This window comes from Hemibagrus wyckioides, linkage group LG02 (assembly GCF_019097595.1).
Source record: "Hemibagrus wyckioides isolate EC202008001 linkage group LG02, SWU_Hwy_1.0, whole genome shotgun sequence".
In the NCBI taxonomy this organism is placed as follows: Eukaryota; Metazoa; Chordata; class Actinopteri; order Siluriformes; family Bagridae; genus Hemibagrus; species Hemibagrus wyckioides.
Window position 1 is genome coordinate 12,855,262 of NC_080711.1, and position 27,338 is coordinate 12,882,599.

At 38.1% G+C, this 27,338-nt stretch overlaps 1 protein-coding gene across 1 annotated transcript in view; it reads left to right on the top strand.

The window, feature by feature from the left end:
• Positions 1–27,338, top strand: part of usp43b (ubiquitin specific peptidase 43b) — an 87,006-nt gene that overhangs the window by 10,633 nt on the left and 49,035 nt on the right. The window contains exons 2-3 of the mRNA XM_058410237.1: positions 3,584–3,736; positions 25,636–25,736. Of these exons, the coding sequence (XP_058266220.1) occupies positions 3,584–3,736; positions 25,636–25,736 (254 nt within the window). The remainder of the gene's footprint in view (positions 1–3,583; positions 3,737–25,635; positions 25,737–27,338) is intronic.

Sequence of the window (27,338 nt, forward strand, 5' to 3'; positions counted from 1 at the left end):
TGCGAGGAACAGAGTAGCGTGAGGGGGAGGAGGAAGTTTACTGGACTTCAGATGAAGAAAGCACGATTCCCCAACAGAGCTGCAAATGTCAGACCTTTAGCATGTAACTTACTCCCAGGATGTCTGAGGTAATGTTTCTACCAGGAAGGCAAAAAATAAATGCCCATAATCTTTCATTTTAACTTCACACCAGCTACACTGATTTAAGAATTCTATTATTATTATTATTATTATTATTATTATTATTATTATTATTATTATTATTATACATTGGCTTAGTGGTTAGCACCTTTGCCACAACACAGGGCTAAGAGTTTAAGTCCTGCTTTAGCCCTACTGTATGTCCATGGAGTTTGCATGTTCTCTCTTCATGCTTCGAGGGTTTCCTCAGAGTGCTCCAGTTTCCTTCCCAAGTCCAAAGACATGCAGGTTGATTGGCATCTCTAAATAGTGAATGGTTGTGTGAGTATGTGAAATTGTGTCCTGCATTGGGTTGACTGTCCATCCAGGGTGTCCCCCACTTTGTGCTCCGAGTCTCCTGGGATAGACTCCAGGCTCCCTGCAACCATGTGTAGGATAAGCGCTACAGAAAATGGATGTATAGATGGACAGATGGACAGTTTATTGTTTTTGTTTATTTATTTATGTTGAAGACACTTTTCTATTACTTTGGTTGTCTGGGTATTACTCCTGGGTGTCTATGACACAAATCTCCAGAAGGTTCTACCCTGAAATCATGACTACTTATGAATCATTATAATATATTTTTAATAAATTGCCTTTCCAGCTCACAGCCTGTTTTGACTGAGAAAACTCATTAGTTATTATCATCACAGTCCCCGATGTTCATTAGTGTTCATTAGCTAGCTCAAGAAAGCAAACCATTTAATACATCAACACAAGTAGATATTTTCTTACATTCAGACTGTGGTAACATTGTTGTTCGATTAAACCTGAGCACAAATGTAAACATGCTGATTTATAAAACCCTGAGCTAAATCACTAGGCCATTTACATGCATCTGGCACGGTTAGAAGGACACAACACACATTAAATCAGTACAGAGCAAAGTATACTAGAATTAGCATTTTGTATTGAATATTCAGGTAGTGAATCAGCTTATGGCAGTAGAGAATCAGGGCCGGGATTTATACAATAAATGTCTATACATTCACTACAGAGACCCGACAAAGATAAAGGGAGTTATTTGTACTGAAATATCAGGCTTGAACACATCAGGAGATTTTGCTTACTAGGCCCAGCTTTACCTTATCAACACAGAACAAAGGTCAACATCTTGTCCCACGTCTTCATTTCCTGTAGCTGCTTCATACTGTATGTCCATAACACATTTTCGATATTCAATAATCCTTAATAAAACTGTAAAATGCATCCTCTTGAAGGTGTATATAAAAACAAAGGCTTGTTAGTGGACATGACAGCGTATGTGAGGGATACGAAGCGTCCTCACACATGCCTGCGTGCAGCAGATGACTCTTATAATCTGCTCTGTTTTCCTGAGGTGAATCAGCAGGTCCTGTCATATCTTAATAATTAGCAGCATTCACCTTGAACAAAGTTTACAGAACAACTGCCTTGAAGATGAAAGAAGTGGTGGCAGATCCTGTGGTGTGTTTTATTGCGCCGACCAGCTTTATCTCCGTTTCATGATGGCTCTGAAGTGAGATATATTTAAGATTATTAAACAATCTTGTTGTAATCTGTCATTTCCTTCCTGCTGTTACATGACAATATTCTAGAATATTACTTTTCATGAATATGATAACACAGGGTTAAAAGCCAAACTAGTGTATTGTAAGTTTGATAGGTTATGCTAAATCGTTCCTAGGTGTGAATGAGTGTATGTGTGTGTGTAGTATCCACAATGGACTTAAATTTGACCAGGATAGCAGTGGTACCCAGGGCATCATTTCATCCAAAGACTTGAAAGAGCAGCTTCACATTCAGTCCACACAGAAAACATTGTTTATACATGATACTGACATGAGAGATGGCTTCATTTTTTATCAAGAAAACAAATTCCTTCATGTATAGCAGTAAAAACAGCAATACTGTATGGAGGATGCAATGTTGGGGAAGCTGTAAGTGCAATACACTAACTTCAAAACATGACATGTGACAGTGGGCAAGTGGACAGATGTTTGTCGCACTGTACCACACCCACTCCGATCTACTAGCACTGCTGAACTGGTCCCAGCATCTCTCATTGTAAGAGGTAGGTATACATCAGGACTCTTTTCTGGCCTGGAACCGAGGTGGTGTAATGAACTTCCAGTAGATGTCTAAACAGCTGAGTCACTGGCCATCTTCAATCGATGGGTGAAGACCTACCTCTTCCTGAAACACTTAAAGTAGCCCTTTTTATGTTATGTATTTATTTTTATTTTTAAAAAAGTGCTCTCAACAGTTTTAGGTTGATGCTATCCTAAGTCTGTAACCCAATGAACCAGTGGTGATGTATTCAATGATAAGGGTGTCTGCCAAATGCTGTAAATGTAAATGACAGATCATGGGTCTCACTACTGTAGAAACATTTTGCTTTGCAGCTATAGATTGCATTTAAAAATCTTAACAAATCATAATGGAAACACATTATAGGACGAGTTTGTGTCTCATTTTATGTGATTAATTCAAGTTTTATTCATATTTATTCATTAATTTTATTAATAATTGTTTAATTAACTTTTCATAGTATCGAAAGATACATGAATTAGTTTTCAATGAAACTAGAATTGATGCAACTGTATAAAATATTAATAAAAAACAAACAGTCCGGCACTTTATTAGTTTTTGGGACTCAATTTCACACTCTTACATACAGATGATTGTACACTTTTCTGGCCACAAGCTTCAGAATCTGGAATATCCTGCATTAAAAAAAAGTCCACAACATTCCACAATATTTTTCTCAAGAGTGTTAACATATCAATCAGTGTTTTCTTCCCATGAAAGTCACTGGTCCATGGCCACATGATGCATCTTTAGCAAAAGCAAGAGACAATTCCTGAATTTCAGTTCCTGTTTCTCTTAAGTGATAATATTAAAAATTGCTCTAATAAAATGTTTCTTCTGCTTTGTCTTTTAAACATGCTTGTTTTATTTTTTAGATGTGGAATTGTGAAGAATAATAATCAGAGCTGCTGTTATGTGTCTGTGATTGCTCGCTTCCTGTGCTAACAAAGTCATGATCAGCAGCGAGTAAACATCACTCAGTTATGCAGCAGAATGCAATTTACATCCACCAGCTGGTCTTTTTTGCATCCCAGTTCATAACAAGCTGTCATTTTCTGTATCAGATCGTTGGCTGCTATTTTTGAACACCACGAATGTTTGAGGAACTAAATGGAGAGCCCACAAACAGGATGCACCAAAAAAAAACGCAAAAAATGATTTATTCATGAAGCTGGAGTTTGCTGACAGCAGAATTCAAATAGAAGCTTGCTTGTTACTTTGTGATGGGAATTTGATTATACGATAAACACATTCTCATGCTTACTGATGGAGGTAAGTGAAAGCATTTCTGTTGCACCGAGGCTGACGTATGTTGTCTCTTAATTTCCAGACGATTGTGTCCAAGTACGGCTCTCAGTTCCGAGGGAATTCCCAACACGATGCTCTGGAGTTCCTGCTGTGGCTGCTCGACCGCATCCACGAAGACGTCAACTCCTCATTATCATCACCATGTGGAAACAACATGATCAAAACCAATGGAAAGGTCAGTGTTTATATAATAATGGCATTTAATTAGACTCATTTTGGCTTTGTTTAATGTAACCATTGAGGCAGGGAAGAAGTTGACAGAGATAAGTGCCTCAGGAATCGAAGCCACATGTTTTGAGGTTCATATTGCCTCGGGCCACTCAGGGCCTTTTCACACTCGGCTCAAATAATCGAAATTTATTCTGAACGATTTTCATCTCAGGTTCATTTTCATACAAGCGCAGTTCCTTCCAAAACCACAAATTGATTAGTTAAGGATATGATACAACAAGGTGCACTGGGAGATAAAAAAATTATTTAAGACAAAGTTGATTGATTTCCAGTAGCAGCACATCTCGACATGAACAAACGCAAGGCATAAGGGTTTGCTGTTTCATGTAACAGGCTAGCTAGCAAACATAACCCACCCAGCTTTGCTAGCATTGCTCAGATTTACCTCCACATTTATTTCTAGTACTGAACTGTGGGAAACAATTGATGCCATGCTTCTTTATTAAAGAAAATAAAGGGGAAAAAAATGAAAAATAAAAATTAAACATAGCAGCAAGTTCAGGTAAATGCTTTTGGCATGTAGTTCTTCGCTGCTAAAGACATCAGACTGGTTTGTGCACGACATTTTATTGTAGAAATTGTAGAAATCCTTTACAGTGCACTTTCAGAAGTTCACATGGAAATTTAACAGGGTGAAAAAAACAATAGTAGTTCTAGCTCAGTTAGAAAATGTATTTAATTTTGGCCTAAAATAACTTTATTTTGTTAGTTAGGTTTGTAGTTGCCTTGTATGAGATATTTAATCTATTAATAAGTACCTAATAATTTGAAATAATCATTAATATGTGTGCCTTTGGTGGCTTGCTGCTTTTGAATAGATTGACGTGTGAGTGTGTAAAAGTGAGAGCTGACAATGCTGACCTGGGTTAGCATTTCATTCTCATTCCCTGTCTTTCCTACACCTCTAGGCTATGCCTTTGGTTATGCTGCTGCATTTCCCCAGTTTGGATAGTAATTATGCAGTAATTATGCACCGTTTTTGAGACTTTAACTACTTAACTACTTTAAAAATTTCTGTTTTCAGAATCCCAATGGTCTGATGCATCAGGATTGTCTTAGTGCAGGTGTTAGGAAAAAATCTCGGTAAAATAACAAGGTGTTGATTAATTTCCACAACAGCAGCTTTGATAGTACAACATCGGCAAATCATAGCTCTATATTACTGAGCTGGGTTTTATTTAGTTTTTGTTTCTTTAGTGCATGTCAGTCAGCTCCCCAGTTCAGTAGCCAGGGCACTGAGCAGGGAGCCGGCCATTTTGAGGGCTTTCTCAATCGCAAAATCCTTCAATCCCTAAAAATCCCACAAGCAGACATTTTCAACTTTCCTGTAAAATGCAAAGACTTCAATCTTCAAGCAGATAAGGAGATATAGAATGTTTTTGAGAGAGCGACTGCTATATCATAAGTGATAACTAAACCAACTTATTTCTTGTACCTTCCACATCATCATACCTTTAACCCATTAGATTCCACATGTTATTCTTTGAAGGAAAATATGGTCAGCTTTGGAAGACTGCTGTGGTATGAGAGGGAAAAAAAACACTGTTAATGTGTCAGGGTCTATCGCACAAACCTGTTGATTGGTTTCCTGCAAAGGATCATGTTTTGCTTTTTACAATATCTTTTATTGTTTACACTATATATATATATATATATATCAACTGATACAGTGAACATATAAGGTTGTATTTGAATTTGAAGCCTTCTGTTGTAACAGGTGAGGGTATTAAAAAAATTCCAATAATATAATAAAAGTTTATTTTCCTTAACATAAAAATATGTTTTGTAAAGACGTTTTGTAAGTATTGAAAGGTATACAGTAACTATGTTGACCTTTATGCGTTCTACAATATCTGGATCAAATATAAGCACGCAGCACAGGTGATGCTCTCACTTGAGGTGAGCGAGCGAGTCAGTCTAGTGTCCCATTTATTTTAATTCATACTGTGCTATCAGTCATTTACATAGACACAGAAGGCTGAAATATCATGCCTCTAGCGTCACAGAAGACTACACATGGCTTACAGTACCATACATAACCATCTCAATGTGCAAATAGCGTGACAAAGCAAGACAAGAGGAGAGCTAATACAGTACTGTGCAATACAATACATTCTCCAAACAATATTGATAAGTACAAAGTAAACTCTAGACAGAATAACAGGAACAGGATAAACGAGATGGCATAATTGACTGCACGTTGAATGCACATTATAAATAGACAGTATGTATAGATGTAAATATTTCATGGACCCCGTTTCCTGAAAGCATAAGAAAGTTCAAAGTTCATCTTTGATCACACATCAGAAAAGATGCTGTGCTGAAAGGAAGGATTGGGTTTCTGGAGAAACAGAGGTCAGAGAATATGTCTGTCGCCATGATCACCATGCTGATAGAACCACCGGTCTCAGAGGTGTCTATCAAAAATAAGTCACTTTGATAATAGAACATCTGCTGATATTTATTTCACGTCAGTGCATTGCTTGGTTTGGACTGACGATGAAGATTAAAAAATTCACTTGTGTACACATCTAAATCTGAATGTCCTCATTCTAACCATCCTGTTGAATCACTAGATTAAGATCTTTGTGTGCATTGTCACTAAGTCATTACAGGCATCCAGTATATCATGACAGGATGCCTGTCATGATATACATTCTTTCCATCTATAAACCTTTTCAAACTGTTACCAGTTTTTTTTTTTTAGCTTGAAGGTCTACAAAATGTACTGTGGTGTCCCACAAGTGTCTCTTCTTGGTCCTATTATTATATCCAGTCTCTATGTAAATCCACCACTACTTTTGTTTAATTGTAGTAAATCAAAACTCAAATCAAGTGAAAACTGATTTATATTTAATTTATGAATCACTATTCTTTTGATAAATTGATTCATTTTTAAACATAATATATAATGTACATACATACAGTATATGTGAATTGATTCATCAAATAATCAGGGTGAGTCATCTATGTTGTAAAGTTTATGGTCTCCTAAATGATGCAGTGAGATAATGTTCACCTCTTTTTGGAGTCCTACCAATGCCATTAAAAGGATGCCCTTCATTTCCTTGTTCAAAAAGCTTGATCAGCTTCCCACATCTGTAGGATACACCATTACAGATCGGAAGCCTTTGTATGATTTCAAGTGCATGTCCAGGTCAATATGCAGCTTTTTCTACTAGAGTGAAGTCATTAATAACTATCTAGCAATGATACAACAGTGTTTTTTAGAGAAAACGCTAAACATTAATAGGTTTACTTGCAAGTATACCTTTTTTTTCTCTGGTCTCTGGTTAATCTGAAGCCAGTATTGAACTTGGTCACTGACAGAATGTAAAAAAGAAGTATAGTATATTAAATATGGCAAAACATGCTATATACTTGTAACACATGGCTAAATGAGGCAGGACACAACTCAACATGTTACTCCATGAATCACTGTAAGTGTCCATACAACTCAGGCACCTATACCTAACAGAGAGGAACAGGTGAGCGTCAAAGAGTCCAACAAGGAGCACAGAAGACTAAAGGGACATGGACCTAATAGGATGAATGCATGATAAGACTTGAATGCAATGAGACAAAGAAAAGAGCAGGGTGTAAATCGGCAAACAAGAAGCCAAACACAGAACAGATGGACACAATTAGGTAACACAGTGATGACGGGACAGAGGCGGATATAGAACCAGAACAGAAACAAAAGCATATGGAAAAGTACACAAAAGCACGTAACATGAACACAAAACAAAATGAGATAAAAGAAGTGATTGTTGCACCTGGAATTCCTGCCCATTATCAGTTCCTCTGTTTGCTTACAGGTCTGGTTTTCTTCTTAGTTGAATTTTTGGCATGCATCTTGTTTTTAGTGTGGCCTGTCAGTTCTTATATTACTCTAGGCTAACAGATGACTAATCTTTAACTACTGGTCATTATTTATATATCTATCTTGTTATATCTTTGCCTACTGGTTCGTACTCAGGTTTCTGGATACGTTCCTGAGATCAGTGAGTTTGTAGAGATTAAGTGTCCATTGTCACTAAGTCACCAGTTGAGAAATGGATGCCTGTCATGATATACATTCTTTAAATCTTTAAAGTTTACTTTTTCAAACTGTAACCATTTTTTTTAGCTTCAGAGTCTACAAAATGTACTGTGGTGTCCCACAAGTGTCTCTTCTAGGTCCTATTATAAAATCCAGTCTCTTTGTAAATCCACTTTTACTTTTGATTAATTGTAGTAAATCAAAACTCAAATCAAGTGAAAACTGGAGGCAGATTTATATTTAATTTATTAATGATTAGTAGTTTACCATCTTTACCATGAATACTTTTTTTTAAATCTCTTATAGGTAAAGCTCTTTAAGCAGTGGGCCATAAAATTTCCAAACATACAAAGGGAAGAAAATGCCATGGAACATGTAACTAGTATGTGTAAAAAGCTGTGTGCAGAGTATGCAACATAGCCACCAGAGCATCTGTGCTAGTCTTTTTTATCAGTGTGAGAACATGTGGGCTGATAGGGCACCGCTTGGTACTGGAAGAATCCAACTCCCACAGGACTGTACCTTTTAATGGGGATTTGCTCATGCAGGGAGGATGCCTACCACTTCCTACAGCGTTTGTCCTTCATGACTTCCTTTCTTTCTCTTTCTTTATTCACTGTTGTTCATGCTTCCTTGCCAATGTAAAGTCGTTTCCGTTGGACGCCAGAGTGAAGCACATGGAGTTCCATTGAAAAAAGGGGAAGAAAATCTCGAGGCCCACCTTAAATGTTGCACAGACTTATTGCTTCTACTGACAGTATCCCAAAGGCACATGTGTCCTGACAGGCATTTTTTTATTTCTATCTCATGAACATTAAGCTGAAAAGTGTAGTGTTGGTCAACTTGTGTGGATGCCCTGGAGTGAAAAATGAAAGAATACTGGGAAAAAAAAGACAGCGCTACAGAAATAGGTACAGGATTCAGTTTTTGCCAGTATGATGCCCAAAAGGCCAAAGAACCCTCATTTGGACTGTCAAGCACTAGAATTATTAAAGCTGCATGGTGACTTAAAATTAGCTCAGCATGCACTGATAGTGTGATTTGAGCAAATGACCTGCTATGGATCCAGTAATGCTGCTGTTTTGCTCTGAAATACTGCTCTGCTGTTGCTCTGGATTTTGGAGACAGGCTCTGTTTAGTATGAAGCAGGCCACTGAAAATCCCTTCATTCACGAATCGCTGCACGTCCCAGCGAGCAGGGGGGTGAGGAGCCTGGGTTTACCCCCTACTCTTGTTTCTGTAATTGTTTTAAACATGCACTGGGTCATTTAACAGGCAATAGACTCTGGAAAATAGGGGACTTTCCCCATCTGTGGCCCATGAGAGGACTCTATCAAGATCTCATATTATATCTATTGCACAAGTTTTAATAGAGGTTGACAAGTTTGCCCTTGTTAACATGCAAGTTCACCCCTTTTCTGGCATCCACTTTGGTTTGTTTACAAGGCATTACTTGGGAAACAGAGCTGGTGCGAAGCCATCTCTAGAAGGAATGAAAGCCGGCTTTTGTGAGGAGGCCAAAGAAAGAGGAGCTTGTTTCACACATTTGAGCTTTGAAAGGGAGAGAAAGAGAGGTGAGAAAGTACACTGCCGTGCAAGGAAGCTTCAAGAGATAGAGAAAGCAATTCCATGTACAAAATTGAGACAGGCACACTCCAAAAATAGTTTCAGCAGTATAGACATACTGTCCATTTCTCTGTCTTTTTCTCCAAGGCTGCTCCAGTGATGTTGCAATATCTGCAGAGAAATGATTGGTTGATTTATTTTATTTTATTTTTTTTGCAGAATGTAATGTACAATACTGTAATCACTAGAAAGTAGATACATTAGGCTGTATATCTATCCCAGAATGGGCATCTTCTGAGTTATGGACTACAGTTAAAATCTCAGTCAGCACTAAAAGACAGAGAGAAATGAATGCGATAAAGCTGTGTAAAAAAAACCTGAGCCCAGCTGTGCATGAGAGGAAATAGGCAAAAACCTGAACCAATCGTCATTGATTACTCCAGGAAGCTGGAGCACAGTGCACATGTTTGTGGCAAGAGAGCAACATGGGTACAATAAAGAGAAGAATCTGGCACAAAGCTTTGGAAAAATTTTAGACATTGTTATCCCACCACTGGCGGCAGTAATCAGAAATTATTATCGTTTCAGGATATATTGGATTGCATTGTTCACTGGATTTCTTTTATTTTTTTTATTTGGCAAATATGTGCATTGTGTAGCACACTGATGTCAGACTGAAGGCATATTGTACCTTTGGATTTCCTCTTCCTCCTATGTGATTTATTGACTCCCTTCGGATGTAAATGACTTCCTGTGAACTTGTGCTACAGAATCTGACCTAAGAAGAATCAAAATCACCCTCCAGTGCATCTTGCAGTTTAGTTGTGTGCAGTTCTAAAGAAGAAGAAAGTTCTGCAGGTGAATCTTGAGCATGGTCAACATCTGTTTCTGCGATAGTATACTAGAGCTGTACTATAACCGTCACTGTCTGTGCCTAGAGCCCTGTTCTTGAAAAAGGACTTTTCTAATTTAACAGCAGTCTGCAGGGAAAGCACAGACTGCAGTATTAGACATAATTACATTTTGAATGTCTGGAAGACACACACACACACTTTTAGACACCTCCTGAGAACACTAATACATTACTTTACCAGCCAAGCAGAAAAAGACCAGTATGTCCAGTATATGGTTATGGAGTGGCTTTAGTGGCTTTTCCACCAGACAGTGCACTAGACAGTGCAGTCAGGCATGATAATTTAACAAATCCTACAGTAGAGCCCACATTTCCATTACCAAGTGACCCATACTGTGTTGTAAGTATCCGTGCTGAATTTGCTTTCACTTATCACCAGGCTTCAGTGCATGCCAACTCAGGACATGTGGGTGGAGTTAGAAATAGATCAGACCATTGAGTTATCCAACACAGTCGTCACTGAATCGTCCTGAAAATGTCTCTGGTGAGAAGTGCTATTCTTCCTTAACTAAAAACAGAATTTTATTGTACATGTTAATAACAATTTGCCAAATGCAGGCTATTTTTACTGATTACAAAAATACCACTGCGTGGTTCTTATCTTAATGATGGTTATTTTTAAAGTTATAAAACATTCATTGTTGTAGATACAAGTTTGTTCCTTGCATTATAGCAGCACTAACCTTTCTTTTTCTCCTTCTAGAAGCTAATAAGCCAGAATACTGGCTTGTTATATCACAGAGAAATGGGAAAGCCTCTATCCTGAAGACTAAAAGTCATCTATCCTAAAGACTTTTAACGTCAGACAGGATTAACAGTAGACATTTTTTTCCGAAATTGCCACAATAAACTTTACTAACGTCTCCAACACTATAAAAGTATGGTATACTGTTTTCTACAATTTATGGAGAAATCAAAGGTACAGTTCAATTCAGCTTTTATTGCTATAGCACTTTTAACAATGAAAATTGTCACCAAAGCACCTTTACTAGAATATAAAAATTCAGAATGAAAGTTTTAAGTTTAAAATGTAAATATATATGTCCCTAATGAGCAAGCCAGAGGCAACGGTGGCAAGGAAAAACATCCTGAGATGCTATGAGGAAGAAACCTTGACAGAAACCAGACTAAAATAGAAATCCATCCTCATCTGGGTGACACCTTACTTTCTGTAACTGTACATTAGTATTCAAGTGCAATTGTGGAATTAGGAGCTTTTGAGCAACTTATGAGTATGAGCCTCATTTCTGTTTTCATTATAGTTTTAACATAAAGTCCTTCCTGTCGAACCCATCAAACGTTCAGTGCCTGAGACCCAAGCGCAACGCCGACCGCAGCAGTAGCAGTCCAAAGCCATCCAAAGCTCCATGGTGGCTACATTTATTATACATTTATATCCTGAGGGATACATGCATATAAAATAAAAGACAGCACTACTCAAAATGACTTAAGATGAGCAGTAAAACAGATATCTCTTCCCAACAGCATTTCCATCCGTTCTGTTACAGGTGCTTCTTGGTGTTATATAAGTGCATATTATTCATTTCACAAATTCATATCCAGCACTGAGCGTCAATGGGGAGAGCTGAAAGGAAATAAATGCCATTCTGTGTCTGGTTCTGAAAGGCTGCCAAGAACTCTTCTCCATGGAGGACTAAGCGTTTTTTGTCTTGGTTCTCTCTCTCTCTCTCTCTCTCTCTCTCTCTCTCTATCTATCTCTCTCTCTCTCTTTCTCTCTCTGTCTGACTGTCTCACTCCCTCTCTGTCTGTCTCTCTCCCCCTTTTTGCATTAGGCCTGCAAGCATCTCCATAGAAACCAGCACTGGGCAGGACCTCAGTTCCTCTCAGTATGAAAAAAGGTGGGAGGGAGAGAGAGACAATGAGACAGATAGAGAGAGAGGGTGGGGGACAGGGAGGTCGGGGGTTGAAGAAAATTGTGCATCATCTATTGCACCTAAATTGGATTCCTGGATTATGCTGGGAAACAAAACATCTCATCCAGTTCTGCAAAGATCCCATTTGTATAAAGATTGGTTGGGCAGCTTGGTTTTATGAATCAAACCAAATATTCTATTAATAGGATCATCTCAGCCCAGTGTTTTCGGTTCTGATGGGAAAATGAGTCACTAACAAATGAGTCAGCTGCTGTGTTCAACCTATGATGACTCTCCTCATGTGTCAAGGCTGGGGGGTGGTGATTTAAGCACTCTTAAAGTACCAGGCTGTTTAAAATAGCAGTCATGCCACAGTGTAGGACAGAGAATGTATCGAAGCCTCCCATTGACTTTGTCAGACTGATATTGTAACAGAACATCAATCACAGACATGTTCTGATGGAGTTGCAGATCTCCTTCCCTTAAGCTGTTTGGACTGCAGTGTTGGCTTTATTGGGGAGTCAGCAAAAGAGCCAAGGAAAAAGAGATGGGCCTTTAAGACAAAATTACCTCAGTTAGTGGTATTTCCTGGTTTTCACAGTAATAAATAATAAAGTATCTCCAAAAGAAGATTTACCAGAGAATGTGTGAAGGAATTGCCCCAGATGTGAATGAATATGTGAATGCGTGTGTCTGTGGTGTTTTCCTTCCAGATCCACCAGTGACCCTGACCACAATGAAGCGGATACTGAGGATGAATGAATGAATGAATTACTAAACAGGATGGAGTGCACTGATATATAATTATACTTCAGACACAAAACATCAGTAATGTTTTGCCCTTTTATTGTTCTCGTTTTTTATTGTTACATTTCTGTCTTTCCATTCTCAGTCTTGCAAGCTCCCTCACTCATAGACTTATTCAGTCATATTCAGTCTAAGCAGTAGCAGTACACTCAGATTTTCAGCTAAATTCTGGCTAATGCTCTCAGCGAGACCTTCATTCAAACTCAATGTCAGATGCTCTATCCATAGCCCAAGAAGCATCTGATGCATGGTGTCTTGAAAGATGACTTGAATGTGTTACAAAACAGGGTTTGATCAGACAGTCTATAGACAGGTACATGCTGGTGCCTTTCTGTATTTGTAGGCCTGTAGTGTTTCAAATCTGATGCAAATGGCTATAGGATGAGCAAAGCAATAATGATGTGGAAGCGGTGACTTGGAGCTAGTTTCGGTGGTTTAATCTCACGATGATGAAATTGATCAACACCTGAGCGGTTGATTAGGTAGTTTTTATATGAAAGCATTTTCCATGGACCATGTAATGGACAAGATGTGTAAAGATAGAGATATTTATAGGAACAGGATGCAGCGAGATAGTTGGGGGTAGTGTGATAAAGCTGAATGAAGTTTGACTTTATTCAAATGAGAATGAAGTGAACATACTGCTGGAGTAAGGGATGGTGAGCTTCAGTTGGTGAATCCCTTCTAAAAAACACATGGGTTTTTTTCATAGTCAATGATCCTCAACCAAATGGTGATACTCACATCTCTCAAAATGAAAAAAAATAGCTGATTCAAAACAAGCCTAAACTCACCTTAAATGGTGCATGAGATATTTGTAGAGGAATGACCGCTCAGCCAAAGCCAAATAGCTGCTCTGGTCTCTTCACCAATATTCATGTGTGTGATGGTTTTCCTCACATTAAACCTGGTTAGACATTTATTAAGATATTTCAAATGCTTTTTTTTTTTTTGGCACGTTGAAAATTTTGACAGTCAGCGAATGTATATTTGATGCAATTCAATCTAGCATTAGCGATGCTTATGTATCACTGTCCCCAGTCATTTAAATAGAATAGTTGTCCTGGGAGTAGCTGCTATAATATACCATGGGTAGAGGTGATCTTCCTCTTCCTCTCACTCTTTCTCTCTCTCTCTTTCTCTGTCCTCTGAGGTGGCTATTTTTAGAGAGGACCTCAGCAGGTAGTCTTGCTATCACTTGAATAAGAGGTCCATTATTCATTTACACTGTGTGTCTTTGTCGATGCACGGTTTTCACGCGTCTTCTTTTTCCATCTGAGTTGCACTTTTCAGGGTTGCGTGTCCATCCTTCTGTTTTCACAAACCTAAATTATTCATCGTTTTGCTGATGTGGAGCTATAAAATTCTTTCAGAGCCCATCGACTGCACGCTGGTGCGCGTGACTGGTGTGTATCACGTTGGGTAGCGTAATGACACTACGGTTAATTCAAGTGGAAGATTCAAATCAGACAGCACTGATGATATCCCTACTTGGCAACGGGCTGCGTGCTGAGGCCGTGGCACGGGCTATGTGATCTTTGCCAATCACTACAGTCTTGCCTCTGTCAAGTGCTGCTAAATGACCATGATGATAGTTATGATTACGATTCTTGATTTACGAGCCATCACATCACATCCATTTTTAATGCTAGCTCTCTCTAAAAGAAAAATGCACCATCAGCCTTGCTCTCGTCCTCTTGTTATTTATGAACGTTAGGAAAGTGAATCCAGGTTGTAGGAGCCCTAACTGTGAGTTCTGCTGCCACATTAGTCCAATCCACTCGCTCCAGCCTGTGTGTGGACAAGCCTGCAAATCAGTGCATTCAAATCAACAGCCTACTCGTTCAGCACTCTGCTTCATCTGACATGCCGGGTCAAATTAGATAATGACAACGTCGCCTTTTCCAGCCCACACAATAGCCTGGGGTTTAAAGTTCCTGTCAGTTGGTTTAGAGCTAAATCTTATCTGCATGAGCTTTACCGCTGTAGAGTCTCTTTTCACAGTGTCAGTAAAGTATTTGTGCTCATTTTGCTGTTGCAGAGAAAACCTTTGACACAAAAGTCCCTAGTTTAGAAACAAAAGTGAACGTCAGGCTCTCTAGTGCTGGACAAATCATCAGTGGTGCTACAGCTGTTTTGCCTAGTCCTAAATTTTGGCTGCCTAGAAACTGATTGACTAAAAAGTGAAGCTTGGTAGCTAATTAAGTGCATTAATACAGACCAGGGGAGATGAATGAATATATGTTCATTATCATTTTATAGCAAATTTTCTAATGTAGAGTAGCATACTCTTGACAAAAAAAAAGTTAGCAATATTTTGGCCAGCGTTTCAGCTATACCCTGTTCTGGGTGATTTCTCCAAGCACCCTGTCACCCTGTCTAGTGTAATTAGTACAGAAAATGGATGGATGGACGGATGAATGGCTAGATGGATGTTCCAGCAATTGCATTTAACAGATATTGAAGTTTTCAATGTGTTTAACCATAAAGTGACTTATTCTTATTAGATGGTTAATCTATATGATTGTTGTGAGGGGACAACTAACATGACTGCAGACTAACACATGCTACGTGCCACTTTTGCTGCATTTATACGTAAGGAGCAAATGAAAGCTTTTGTTTTGCAAAAGTCGGTTGAATGTGTGAATGGAAAGCATTTCTCTTTTTACTCCATTCCTGGGAACAGAGCAGTTATTTTCTAACGTGGGGTTTGTTTTCACAAGACAGTAACGTTTAGGGATCATCCATTCATTGTCAGTGATCCTCCAGGTCAAAGAACTGGTAACGGTTGTGTAGCTTTACAGGAAAGGTATTTGATTGTGGAATGTCTAGCGATTGTGGGCTTTGAAATGTCATGTAGTGTGCAGTTAGTTCTGGAGATGGCAGTCACTCTGGGTGGATGTGATGTAAGTCTGTTCTATATAAGAAAAGATGGCGTCAGTTCCACCATAAATGAAAGACAACAGTTAGGAAGACACTTTGTTACAAAGACACAAGCATTTTCACTTTAATGGATTCCTTTTAAAAGCCTCAATGCTGAGCCAGCTAAACAGTAAACCAGTTGAACAAACAAAAACACAGGACTGGTTGTGTCTTGAAGACAAAACGTACGTAAAAAAAAAAATCCATGAATTAACACTTGTGCTGAAAAGAATTCATATAGTTTACCTGAAAATGTTAAATTCTCAACAAAATCTGACTTCATTTTCTTATACTGAACTTAATTTAAACAAATTTAAACATCTAATTACTAGACTGAATGATGAAGAGTGAGTGTAATAAAGTGTAATGGGAAATTTACAACTAATTGTACATAGTGTAAATTGTTATATCTAGCTGTGATGTTTTTAGTGTTACTCCTTCACCTCAGCCTGTCCATCACACTCATTCATGACTCTGTATTTGAACATCTTTTTAATATCCAAATTTAGTACAAAATGTATAGGTTTACTAATTCTAAATGTAGTTTACCAACTATAATGTAAGAACTGGAAAATATGAAATAATTCTGAATATATGGAATATATTTTTACTTCGAATATAGGCCTAATTGAATTCCCCTTTCACTGCTTTGCAGAGTAAAATAAATGCATGCATGGAGGTAATTTTTGCATTTTGGCGTGACTGATTGTTCTTTGGATAGTAATACATGGACCACAGAACCCTGCTGTGTTACCGCTGTCCCCTTCCCCATTCTCTCTACTGTATTCTGTGCTCCATGAATACAAATGTGGGCCACGATTATTGCCAGGGGATATGCTGCCTGCCCTGCTATGAACTGTGAATGTTATGAGTGTGTATGATTTCAGTCCATTTCAGCCATTATACAATGAAGCATTTATCTACATCCCAAAAAAAATGTATTACTCAGATGTTGCTGCAAACACACTGGACTGGAAAGTAGGGTTTTTTTTATTTTATTTTTTTTGTCTCAATCCAGACTCTCCTAGTAGCGACTGTGCCAGCAGACAGACAGTCAGGTTACTTCCAGTTAACATGTTTCTACCTTAACATATCAAATGAGTTCTATTTTAGGAAAATAGCACAATTCTGACGTTAGTGTTATTCATCCGATATTACCTGTTGCGTAGTTGTAGGCAGGAGAAATAAGAAAGAAATATGGGTAGATGACTGTAAGAAGAATAAAGGGTAAGGCTATTGTGGGATGTTGCCATGCAAAAAAATAGAACAACCAATGTTAAAATGTACTAAATCCATATATATATATATATGGGAAAAAAAATAAGAGACCACTGTCCAATCTCCAGATTTGAACCCTATTGAAAACCTCTGGAATGTCATCAAGAGGAAGATGGATGGTCACAAACCATCAAGTAAAGCTGAGCTGTTTGCTTTTTTTCAAAAAGAGTGGAATAAAGTTCCCCAACAGCAATGTGAAAAACTGGTGGAGAGCATGGAGCCAAAACGCCTGCAAATCGGGGTTATTCCACCAAATACTGATTTCTTAATGTTATTTAGCCAAAGCATTAACACAATTTGTTTACAAATGATTTACATTTTGTTTTATTTGAGTTATTAAATCTCTGCAAATACTACATGATCTAGGGTTATTTTGATGTGTTGTCATTTCCTTTAAATATACACTCTAAATAACAATAGTTATATTTTGAATTTAGGAGAAATATTGTCATTTTTATATATATATATATATATATATTCTGAAAAATGCTTGTAGTACTTTTTGAAATTTTGACATTTGACCCACAATTCTAACTTGCAAAAACGTCAAAACCGGGATTTACAGCGTATGCAGTACACCAAAGGAAATGTCAAGTCAAGTCAAGAAGCTTTTATTGTCATATAGCTGATGCAGTACACAGTGAAATGAAACAGCATTCCTCCAGGACCCTGGTGCTAGGTAAAGACATGGAGCTACAAAAGACAATACTGAACTAAGGAATAAAGAAAATAAGAAAAAAAAGTGCAAAGCTTGTGCAAACAGTGCAAGATAAAAGAAGACAAGACAAGAGACAATACAGTATACTACAAGACAGATACATAAAATAGCACTGAACTTTATGCAGTCAAATGTGTAGTTCAAACAAGGATGCTTGCTTTGTTGACACGTAGATGTATGAGAGCAGCAGTTTATTAGCAGCATTAAAATTTGATATGCAAAAATATGTGTACTCTCAGTGAAGGTCCAATAATGTATATATTTTCCAGTGAAAGACACAAAAAATCCTTGTAGGTTTTTTGATAAAAAATAAATAAATAAAAAATTAATGTGACATAGCAACCAACAAAATTCATATAAATTGCTTTAGGATTAAGATTTTTTTTTGTCAGATGCTATCCTGAGCTCCCAGTGTTCCTGACCCCTTCTGCTCTCCGGACCTGCCTGATCCATCCTAATGTCCTACTTCTGCTTGGAGGATGGATCCACCTGGACAACCTAAAGATACATGAGTCTGCTGTGGATATTGTGACATAGAAACCATAGAGATGGCTTTAGGTTGCAATTACTACATACAGTTTTGCATTCAAATCGCCATCAGTAAACAGTTGTTAACTTCAACAATAAAGACTCCATGTTAAAGTTAGAATGAATTTCCTGGTAACCCAGTTGCACTGTGATATAGTACACAGTTATAGAAGAGAAATTATTTATAATGGGTATAATAATTTATAATCTGGTGTCACTCAGATAACGATGAGTTCCTGGTATGTCTGCTTCCTCTCACGGTTTCTTACAAATATATCATCTCAGGGACTTTTTCCTTGACACAATCACCTCTGGCTAAATTGAAATTTCTAATTGATAGCCTGAATTTGTATATTCGTGCAATGTTTATTGTGGCAGTGTCTGTAGTTAAAAGTGCTAAACAATTCAAGTTGAATTGAAATGAATTTAGATATCAGTCAGTGCTTACTTTCCCAAAAAATTGGAACATAAATGGCTTGTATTTACCAAACCCAAGGTCACCTTTGAGGTAGAGCAAAATGTTTATCGTCATGTTTATACTGAATATTCGCATGGCGTTATTTATCAAAGTGAGTGTTTTTCTTTCTTATCGACCATTCAATAATAACCAGTCAAATTCTGGAAAAATTTAGTTTCAGTTACTGATGAAACATGTGCTGTCGCAATAATACCTGAACAGGAGGCTTTAGAGGAACGATGTCAAAGCTCTGGCCAAGTCCACTACTGAGACCTGACACCTTTGCCAGCCTGCAGGTTTGGCAGCGTATCAAATGATTCCTGAGTGGACCTGCTATCTCACCCCGCACCAGACTGTCTTTATCCTCGGGGTCTTTTGATGTTTTTCACCTTCCTGCTCTCCCTCGAAGAGCTCATTAGCTATAGATCATGTTTATAAGCAGTAACTGGACTGGACTGCAATAATATTGAAACCATTTCACACGCCCTGCAAGCTGCTTTATCAGTTTCTCTTAACTGTGGGAAATTCCCCAGCAATTAAATGCTGTGAATGACTGTGAATATGATGTTATGAGATTTGACATTTGAAGTGTTGATCTGTTAATTGGTCTGATAAACAGGAAATGCAGGTCAAAAGGAAAGTTGTTTCTCAACAAAATATTTGTATTTACTTTGAGGCTTTTGTTATTTAACTGGGGAAAAAGTACAAAAAGGTTAATACCATAAGAGTGAGAAGATGTAAGAAAGTGGAAAAAGAGGCAAGTCCAAATGAATATAATACATTTTCTACCACTCCAGGCCTTCTCCTTGTTAGTAACCATCATGCTTCTTTTCAAGGTTCTTTCCATGACGTCTGTTATTCCACTGAGTCAGAGTCACTCAGTGTGGTTGAGGGACTAGCGCAGGTAGATGGACGGAGAAATTCGTCTATTTTTGTTGCTATACTCCTATGCTAGGAGGAGCAGCGTGTCGGGATAATGAGGATAATGAAAAAGACTAAAATAGCACGCGTATCTCTTCATTTCATAGGGATTCGGTTTGAATGTGATTCCAAGTAATGGTGCAAAATAGTAGGAAACTAAATCCAGCATCATAGAGCAATGTTTATACTTATAATTTGTTTGGAATAAATGAAAATCATTTAAATTTTATTATATTTTTAGAACTGTACTTACTATAGTTTTAAAAGTCTAATTAGGTGACATTATTATTATTATTATTATTATTATTATTATTATTATTATTGTTGTTGCTGTTATTATTTTGTGCCTCCAGTGCCTGCTGTGACTCACTGACTCAATAATATTGGATATCACATATTGGAAAATGGAGATAATTACATGCAAGACACAACCACTAGTATTCAAAATTTGCATCACTTGCCACATTTCCAGCTGTTAAAATAAATCAACCACAATTCTAATATCTGAACCTTTTTGATTTCCTTTTGTTTGTGTATGAGGTAGAAAAACACGCTTGAGTTGCCATGTACACTCCACGTTTAACCATTTAATACATGTTTCATGTTTTTATACAGCAAGCAGGATTTTTAGGTTCTTGAACAATGCTAGACATTAAAAGCTTAGGGTTTTTTTTTTTAGAATTTATTGTGCTTTTTTAGGGAAAACGACTTGAATTGGTGAAATTGCATGTAGTATGTAATCTATTCCTATGGTAGCTCGAGACAAGTGAATGGAACAGGGTTTTCAGCAGAATGTGCACACAACCTGGCCTAAATGTCTGGAAATTCTGTGTTAATTTTTTTTAAAAATCATGGATTTTGTGTTAAATTCTTGGAAAGAATGACTTATGAAGTAGCTGCTTTAATACCAATACATTATTCATATCTGGACTGTGGATATTTATTATTATAAGTGTACAATTATATTAGCTATTACAACACCAGACTGTTCAGTTGCAGGGATGGAGGGAATAGGGTTATTTATGGTTAGCTTACCTGTACCACACAGTGTGTGATTTATGAAACGTCCTGACTGGAGCGTGAATTGCTCAGTGATTTATGAACTCTCTCGCTGCATGTTGCATGAAGATCCTGCAGTCTTAATTGTTAACCTTGAAAAACATACTTGTAATGGTTTAACCCAGGTAGATAAGGTTATATGGCTTTAAAATGTGCTCCTGAATAATAACCACATGCCGTGTTTACTTGTAGATAACATTCAAAACAAAGTTCCTCTGTATTTATCTGAGCCACCCGTTGGCATTCGGGAAAAAATATACGTCTGCTGAGAGCTTTATAACCCCTGGAAAACTAGAAGTAAGCTGTTTTATTAACAGGGTCCTCAGAGAAGTCAATTTGTTATTCATTATGCCTCTGGATTGAATATGCAATTTGGAGAGATTTAACCTAAAACCTAACTTGCTTTGTGGATGATCCACATCAGTAAACAAAATCACAGTATGTTTTTTAGTCATTTTTTTAATGTATGCTATGTGCTTTCATCATACTAGCATTAGCATATGTTTTACTTATTAACCTTCGTTAATATGAATAGAACCAATTATACAGGATTATTGCATGATAGTAGTGTGATATGTATTAGAGTTTGATTTTCCTTCGTAATCACCTGTGCTTTTCTCAGAACTCAATGGGAAACTGTTTCTGAAAAGTAAATGGTGCACAAATATTCGTGTGCACACTCTACGTTCATTTTTAGCATTATTACTTCATTGTAAGAACGTCTAGATATCACTGGCCATGTTAATGCTGTTAGAATGCATGCATCATTGTGTGCCTTCCATAGGATTACATTATCTAAACACACTGAACCCATCATACACTCTATGTTTCCCTCACCACAGTGATCAGGCCAGTCAGGAGGGTTCAGTGAGGTGATAAGGCCGTGCGGTGAATGCACTCTCTGAAGTGTTTTTCCTTCCCTCTGTGGAAAGATAATAGCAGAATGTATTCATGCAGCAGTCCACTTAGCACAGTGGCCCTGATAGACCCGTGTGCACAATTATGTATGGAATTCTGTTGAGACCTCACTGAAATAAGGGCTTCAAAATTTTGCTACACTATATGACTGAATTCCTGACACCCATATGTCTGACTTCCCCAAACTCAATTGAATTACAATTTCTCTTTACTTGGAGCTAACTGGGTCAAACCTGTTCCAGCATGACAATGCCACTGTGCACAAAGCAAGCTCTATGAAGACATGATTTGTCGATGTTGGAGTGGAGCAACTCGAGTGTCCTGCACAGAGCCCTGACCTCAACTCCATTGAACACCTTGGTGATGAACTGGAAAACTGACTGACCTCAGGTCTTAACAACACACATCACCGTCTGACCTCAATAATGCTCTTGTGGCTGAATAAACACAAATCCCCACAGCCACTCTCCAAAATCTAGTGGAAAAGCCTTTTACAAGCTGTTATGAAGTCGTAGTGAATGATATTATCAAAGCAAAGGGGAATTAAATCTGGAAAGGGATGTTAAGCAAGCACACAGGAGTGTGTGATGCTCAGGTATCTACAAACTTTAATGCAGAATTGATTCCTGATGAAGACTTACGAAACAAAAAATCAATCCCTGATTACAGTTTTGATTATACACTTTCATGTGACTGCAATTTGCTAGAACATGTCTAGTAATATCCTGTTAATCCATTCAATATGGCATCTTCTGTATATTGATAAAACATGAGGGGTCCTTTCAGTATTGAGACTTAACTTGCATGGATTTTTATCCCTGTTTAATGTATTACTTTCTCCCTCCTGATAAATAATTCATTCATAAACTTGCTGCACTAGCAGCACCAAAAAGCTCATCTCTGCTTCTTTAATTCCACCAGAGACGCCACTGAACCTTTCAACCTCGGGAGCTATTAAAAACAGAGCTGGAGAGTATTTTGTCCTGCATTGTATGCTCAAGTGCCACTTTGCATGCATTTCAAGGCCCTAATTATTGGCTAAGGAGAATTGGATTAGAAAGACGGGGATAAAGAGTGAGAGAGTGAGAGGTAATAAGATAAAGGAATAGGAAAGAGGAGATACACAAGGAAAATGTCAGTGGAAGGTAAGAGAGATCAGGGGGAACAGAACTTGAAGGGGGAGAAAGCGATAATGAAAGAAGAAAATGCTTTTCCAGAGTTCTTTAAGAATTGAACAGGTCAGCTATCAGTCATGGGCAGCCACAAAATGTGTCTCTACTGTTTTCTTTTTTTATAAGCTAATCTGTTTAGTATTAGCAAAACATTTCTGAATTGTCCTCTGTCTTGCTCATAGCTGGTGTAGGTACCTGCAAGGCTTCGTCAGCTACTCACTGTACCGGCGCTTTCCCAAAATAGGCAAGAAATGAAGAGTCGGTTTGATCATACACTATCAACGATGACCAGATTCCCTCTGCTTTTTTCTCTACTCCACATATCTCCTTAATTTACATGCCTGTTGCCAGTAGCTTAGTGCTCAGCAGTGCCAGACTCCTTCACTGGCTGCTGATGACCTTGTCTTGTTTGTCTGATCTGTCTCTGTGACTTTTTCCTACCTAATCTTATCTGCTTCCAAAGGCTGCCCCACATTAATTGAAAACATGATGATCAGAGCTGCAGACATGTACATGGGTTATGCAAGTGGTTCAGAAGAGACCCTTCTTTTTCCCTCACTCAGCATCAAAAAGTCTCTGGGGTTAACAAATTGAGAAGTTAAGCGATGCATATCAATGGAATGAGAAATGTATTTCTGTTGTAGGCTTGAATTTGTGCGCCAGGTTTCAAATAAAATGCATTAATAAGGAGGTGTAGAAATCCTGATTTTTGGTGGCAGAATTCAAATTCAGAAATCTGATTCAGTTGCAGATTCAAAACGTCTGGAAACTTCTTTCCGGAAAGGCAAACAAGCACAGATTTGATCTCTGCTATTTCAGCCATTAAGGTGTGGTTTGATTCAGTAATATGGTGTTTTCAAGCTGTGAATTTAAAAGAACTGGATCTGAAATGGGTTTAGGAAAAAAACATTAGCACATCGCATTATTACAACATGGAATACAATTTCAACTACAGGAAATCAAAACATCACCTACAAACTCAAAGGCATGAAATGCAGAATTGGGAATTTGGAAATTCTTACTGTTATGTCATCTTTCTCATCCCCAGCTCCTTGTTCAATCAGTATTACCAAATATATTATTTTATTGATGTACACTGACCAGGCATAACATTATGACCACCTGCCTAATATTGTAATATAGTGTTGGTCTCATTTTTGCTGCCAAAACAGCCCTGACCCGTCATGCACTGTGTATTCTGACACCTTTCTATCAGAACCAGCATTATACTTCTTCAGCAATTTGAGCAACAGTAGCTCGTCTGTTGGATCGGATCACACGGGCCAGCCTTCACTCCCCACGTGCATCATTGAACCTTGGCTGCCCATGACCCTGTCGCTGGTTCACCACTGTTCCTTCCTTGGACCACTTTTGATAGATACTGACCACTGCAGACCGGGAACACCCCACAAAATCTGCAGGATCAGAGATGCTCTGATCCAGTGGTCTAGCCATCACCATTTGGTCCTTGTCAAACTCACTCAAATCCTTACGCTTGCCCATTTTTCCTTCTTCTAACACATCAACTTTGAGGACAAAATGTTCACTTACTGCCTAATATATCCCACCCACTAACAGGTGCCATGATGAGGAGATAATCAGTGATTCACTTCAGTGCTGTCAGTGCTCATAATGTTATGCCTGATCAGGGTAGTCTGATATAAAATTAGTCATGACACTGTTGCTTTTCAGTGTGAGACATTTTAAACTTTTTTGGGATAAGCATACACAGAATAGTTTAGTGGTTGAAGATAAGCATTTACATTTCTGGCATACGCCCATATCCAGAGCAATTTATCTCATTTTATACAACTGAACAATTGAGTGTTAAGGGCCTTGCTCAGGGGCCCAGCAGTGGCAGCTTAACAGACCTGGGATTTCAACTCACAATCTTCCGATCAGCAGTCCAACACTTTAACCACTAAGCTACCACATAAACACCTCAAACTGTAGATATCGCCATTTAATATCACCATTTACTTTGAAGATATCAACATTTTTTAAAAACTTTTCTATGAATATTGACCCTAGTAGGTTAGGTAAAAACAGAAATACTGATGAAACACCATCACTGTGGAGTGTGACATGATAAATAAATTCAATGCTGACCATGGACACATCAAAACAGGAGACCAAAAATTCCACTGGTCTCTGGTACAAAGAGTTAAATAACATGGCGTATGCATATCTTTAGGTTTTATATGGCAAATGTTAAAGCAAGCTATTGGTCAAGGATCACATAGTCATGAGAGACCTGATTTCAGTATGAAAGTGTTATGAGATAACATCCTGGTGTAAGTGTGAAAGTCAAGCCAGACCTGTCTTTGTTCCTATGATGATTAGGACATTTGGTGTAACAGCTCAGCTTCACAGTATGCAACACAAGACGTTAGGGTGTTTGGCTTGAGATCACACCAGATAAAAGACCCACTTGTTCAGCAGACTCCATAATTTCTTACAAAAGACTGCACTCTATTGATCTCAGCTCAGGAAAATCCTTGCTGTAAAAAAAAATAACAATAGTGACACTTGGAACGATTATATTGCTCTTGTCATCTCTTGCTAGTAAGGTTTTTGGGTGTGTTTAAGGATAATTGACTGTATTTAACAAAGGTCCAATAATCAACAGATTTGAACCATGTGGTTTTTTTTTTTGTTGTTGTTTCAGGATATTGCAGGAGGAGAGGAATTAGCTATCTCTAACCTTCCAGATCAGCAGCCTGGTGAACGTCACAGCTTTGTACAGGCACACTTCCAGGCCCAGTACAAGTGAGTATCTGTAACCATAACTATCCAGCATTACAACTCTTTTGCCTAAAACAAGGTGATTCATTGGATTCAAGCTACATATACAGTAGAGTTCAAATGTCTGACTTCTTAAGCAACAAGTAATTAACACAAGCTGCCTCAGATGATACTTTTCATTCATGTAGAGTGATTTTTTTTTAGACCACTTTCAGCTGTTTCTTATGAAATGAAAATACATAAGAATATATTGCCAAAAGTTTTGGGACATTTGCTTTTTACATGCACATGAATGTAATATGGAGTTGGCCCACCCTTTGCAGCTATAACAGCTTCAACTCTTCTAGGAAGGTTTAGTGTGTTAATGGGAATTTTTGACCGTTCCACTAAAAGCGTATTTGTGGGGTCAGGCACTGATGACGAGAAAGTCTGGCTCGCAGTCTCCGCTCTAATTCATCCCAAAGGTGTTCTGTCGGGTTAAGTTCAGGCCAGTCAAGTTCCTCCACACCAAACTCTCTTATCCATGTCTTTATGGACCTTGCTTTGGTCACTGGTGCACAGTCATGTTGGAACAGGAAGGGGTCATCCCCAAACTGTTCCAACAAAGTTGGGAGCATGAAATTGTCCAAAATGTCTTGGTATGCTGAAGCATTAAGAGTTCCTTTCACTGGAACTAAGTCCAACCCCTGAAAAACAACACCTGAATTCAATGATTTGGAGGGGTGTCCCAAAACTTTTGGCAATATAGTGTATATCTGAATATCTTTCAGTCATTGGTCATACTGATATTGACACAGAAAAGTTTACTGTTTGACATGATGTGGTACAGAAGGTAGTTTTATTACCACATAGCTTCAGGTTCCAGCTCAGAGAATTGAACGACTTTTCTATAGCTTATGAAATAAGAACTGACCCACATAGAGGATTTATTTTTAATTTCTGTGCAACACTGATGAGTGCAAAATATTCAAGAAAGCTTTCTCCCAAAGTGGAGTTTAAGCATTGCTCTTTTTTTTTTTTTTTTTAGTTTTCCCTTTTTTTTTAAAATCATGTTTACTGACACAGTCTGGGCAACAGATGACCAGCATTTCAGAGCCTTCCATAAAGTTAACTTTCATAAGCGCAAGGTTCAGGATTTGAGTTGACTCTGGACGTATGAAGTGAGAGATTTCATAAGTGAGAGATTTGTCGTTTTATCCGGTTAAAATTGGAGTACTTTGAGGCAGTAGACTCACCCCGCATTCCAACAGCTTGCTCCTCTCTCGCTTTAAGGCAAGAACATCCAGGAGGTACTCATCATATACCCTCCCACACAGTGTAGCTCAGCCTTAAACTCCCTCTCTATCTCACACACACACACACACACACAGACACATATACACACAGACACAAACACAAGAATCAATGATGGTTTCAAGCTTCAGGGAAAACAAATGCCCCAAGGCCAGGATTTTTAAGGCTTGATATCATCTTCTTCATTTTGTTGAGTTGGGAGGTTGGGATTTGTTATATAGTGTTAATGTTTTCCCTCGTTATAATGAGAGGAATTTAGGATTTAAGCCTAAACACACAGGCTTTACACCCAAACGAATGTGTTCAGGCTCTTTCTTTTTAGCTATCCACACA